The sequence below is a fragment of the Babylonia areolata genome, chromosome 7 (assembly GCF_041734735.1).
Source record: "Babylonia areolata isolate BAREFJ2019XMU chromosome 7, ASM4173473v1, whole genome shotgun sequence".
Lineage (NCBI taxonomy): Eukaryota > Metazoa > Mollusca > Gastropoda > Neogastropoda > Buccinidae > Babylonia > Babylonia areolata.
The window spans coordinates 32,185,949-32,189,873 of NC_134882.1; the positions used below are offsets into that span (position 1 = coordinate 32,185,949).

The 3,925-nt window shown below is 43.0% G+C and overlaps 1 protein-coding gene across 1 annotated transcript in view; it reads left to right on the forward strand.

Moving 5' to 3' along the window:
- The window catches only part of LOC143283826 (uncharacterized), a 63,836-nt gene extending 60,638 nt beyond the window's left edge, over window positions 1-3,198 (forward strand). The window contains exon 4 of the mRNA XM_076590200.1: window positions 3,061-3,198. Within this exon, the coding sequence (XP_076446315.1) occupies window positions 3,061-3,198 (138 nt within the window). The remainder of the gene's footprint in view (window positions 1-3,060) is intronic.
- Window positions 3,199-3,925: the final 727 nt, after the last annotated feature.

The window sequence follows — 3,925 nt, forward strand, 5'->3', positions numbered from 1 at the left end:
GGAGGGAGGGGGAACGAGGATTGGAGAAGAGTGTGTGTGTGTGTGTGTCCGTCCCACACACACATTACACACAGAGCCTCCACCCACCACCACCCCCTAGCCCCTGCCTCAGCCAATGGGAAGGCTTGGGTCTTCTTTTTTTTTTTTTTTTTATGTGCATCTCATCACGTTTCCACCCCCTCTCTTGCCATTGCATCTTCTTTTTTCTTTTTTTTCAAAAAAATCCTTCTCTCTCTCTCTCTCTCTCTCTCTCTCTCTCTCTCTTCCTGACTCCCAAGTTGACAGGTATCTGTGTGACAAGCTAGAAAGTTTTAATTCTGAACGTTTAAAAAAAAAAAAAAAAAAAAAAAAAAAAAAATATATATATATATATATATATATACTTTTAGACTCGAGTCCAGGTTTTTACTGCTCTTTCGTACGAAAATTAGATAATAAATTGATTAATGATGATGATGACAACAATAACAAAAACAATAATGTTGACGATGATGATGATGATAATAATAATAATAGATAATGACGATGATAATAATGATAATAATAATAATAATAATATTTCATCACCATCTTTCATCGCAGCTAAAAATAATTTCAAATTTCTGAACCCCACTCCCACAAATTGTCAGTCTTTGTCTGCAAAGAACTCTTCTTTAAAGAAATACCTGTAAAAAAAAAAGCAGAAAAGAGAAAAAAAAAAAAGAAGAAAGTAAAAAAAGAAAAAAAAAAAAGAGAGACCCCCCACCCCCCACCCCCCCAAACCACCAACCCCAAACCCCGACATGCGTCATGTCTATCACTTGACTTGGACACAGAGATATGGAAGCCCGGAATGTTTTCTGGTTCACTTTTTTTTTTTCATGCTGATCCTGGCCACTGTGCAGTGGTGGGCTGCTCACAGTGAAGTGCAGGTGGCTAGCTACCCTGCTGTTACTGCAAACCTGTCAGGGCCCGTCACCACAGGAACAGGGGAGGAGACTGGATCAAACAGATCGGGCCAAAGATAATTTTCCGCTCGGTAGCTCTGGGGTACCAACACAACTTTTTCTTTTTTCTATTTTTTTTTTCTTTCTTTTTCTTTCTTTCTTTTTTTTTTTTTTACCATGAGGATGCTTGCGTGCGTGCTCTCTCTCTCTCGTTCGCTCGCTCTCTCTCTCTCTCTCTCTCTCTCTAGCAAGAAGTACTTTTTTTTCTCTTTTTTTATATACAAAGATAAATAACTGATACTGAAAGGAAAAAGAAAGCTGAAAGGAAGTTCTATTTTTCTGGGGGAAGATTTTTCCCCAAAATACGCGACATCAGGAAGCCTCTTACGCCCTACTTAAAAGTCGCGAGAGCAAATCAAAAACGGGCCACAGTGAAATTTGACCACCTTCTCATCGATGGCCAAAAGTTTGTTCTCGATGAGAATGATCATCTCAAACCGGTCAGACAGGGATTCGGCCTGCCCATCGTTAATGCAAGTAATTTTGTGAATACACGTGAATTATGCCTCTCTGACACCGGCCTTCACGTGGCTCACGGGTGACACTGAAGACGGAGATGTTGGCAGAGGAAACATTGTGTGTGTTGACTGTGTCACAGATGATGGGGAAAAATTGTTCATTCACAAGCAGTGCAGGCAAATGGATTTAGCGCCGATTCGGTGGGGAACAATGGATTTTCTGTGCAGGACAAAAATCATTGAGGTATTGAATGAAAGCGTGAGAGAGGTTGAAAGTTTTGGCGAGGATGGAGGCATAAGTGAAGAACAGATGTGTATGGACGCAACGGATCTTTCTTGTACTGTTGATCATTCTAGTGTTGGCATTGTTGATACACCTTTTCATTTTCTACACTGGAATGTATGTGGGCTTTTGAAAAAACTTTATGATAAACATTTTCTTGACTGTATATCTACTTTTGACTTTATTTGTCTTGTCGAAACTTTCATCGAAGACCTAGATTCCCGTTTGTTCCCCTGTCACACTGTATACTGTAAACCAGCAGTTAGACTGACTCGGCAGGGATTGTATAAAATGCTTTAACCTTTGTGTAATTATCGCTCATTAAATTTCAAAAGTCAAATTTTCCTCTCCGTTTTATAATAAAATGGTAATAGCTGCGTAATATAAATCTTGTGCATAAGAGTTTTTAAACAGAACTGGTAAAAGCTGTGTACAATGAAGAACATGTGTCTCAGTACCTTGATGACTTCCGTCCAAGAACTTTATACCATCTTTTGAAGAGCCTTGTGACGGGCGCAATAGCTGAATGGTTAAAGCGTTGGACTTTCAATCTGAGGGTCCCGGGTTCGAATCTCGGTAACGGCGCCTGGTCGGTAAAGGGTGGAGATTTTTCCGATCTTTCAGGTCAACATATGTGCAGACCTGCTAGTGCCTGAACCCCCTTCGTGTGTATACGCAAACAGAAGATCAAATACGCACGTTGAAGATCCTAATCCATGTCAGCGTACGGTGGGTTATGGAAACAAGAACATACCCAGCATGCACATCCGCGAAAACGCAGTATGGCTGCCTGCATGGCGGGGTAAAAACGGTCATACACGTAAAAGCCCACTCGTGTACATACGAGTGAACGTGGGAGTTGCAGCCCACGCACGAAGAAGAAGAAGAAGAGCCTTGTTTTCCCATCCTAAGTTAAACAGATACAAACCTCGGTTACCCTCTGAAGACCTGATCAGCGCGTTGGGTTTGTGCCAAGATTAGGCATCTGCTCTTCTTCTCTTTTTTTCCTCTTTTTTGTGTTAACAGCAGATGTGGTGTAGAGTATATGGATCAGTCCACACGCTTTGACTCCTCCTTGAAACTGAAAAACCTAAAATGCAGCAGGCATCGGTTCGTTAATCTCTGTACGTCCTAGCTCAGTGCGACTAACTCTCCTGCCAAAGATCAACAATACAAGTTCACCTGAGATGGAGAACATCTGACAGCTATCTCATCCTGCATGCTGCAGCTCCAGTGTGACTCCCACCTGAAATCAACTGATGGCCACCTCATAGTGCTACGGCTGCCATGTGAGCATAGCAGCTCTACAACGCCTTTTGAAAACACCTGACAGGTAGGTGTCCCCCCCAACGCCACATACTCTATTTCAAAACAGCATTACCTGACTACTCCACCTGAGAAGTACCTGTACTTCCACCTCACCCGAGAACAATCTCCAGCTGAGAAGTACCTGCACTTCCACCTCATCTGAGAACAATCTCCACCTGAGGAATACCTGCACTTCCACCTCATCTGAGAACAATCTCCACCTGAGAAGTAACTGCACTTCCAAATCCCTCATTCCACAGCTCCCATGGAAGCCGCCCCAAGACTTCAGTTGTGAGTAATTTCTCTCCATAGCCGCTAAAAGGTCATTCGTTATCTTCTATCCAATTTGTGAAGTTTGGATCGCGCCTGTTGCTGATCTCTGTTATTATGGAACCAGGATCGCATTGTGGTGTTGTGGTCCGCCAAGGAAGTGAGAGAATCCGAGCGTGTGAGATCGAATCCCACACTCGGGCAGTATTTTCACCCCCTCCACTAGACCTTTAGTGGTGGTCTGGACGCTAGTCATTTGGATGAGACGAAAAACCGAGGTCCCGCCCGTGTGTAGTGTGCACTTTGCGCACGTAAAAGAACCCACTGCCACAAAAGGGTTGTCCCTGGCAAAATTCTGTTGAAAACCCCCTACTTTGGCCGGACAACTCAACCATGCCCATGCAGGCAGAAAAAAGAACGGCGCTGCAATGTAGGGACCGTACTCCCATGGGAGAGTAGCCCGAAATTCACACAGAGAAATATGTTATGACAATAGTGTAATCCAATCCAATCCAATACAATGCAATCCAATCCAATGCAATGCAATCCAATCCAATGCAATGTAATGTAATGCAAGGCAATGCAATGCAATGCAATCCAATAAAATACAATGCAATCCA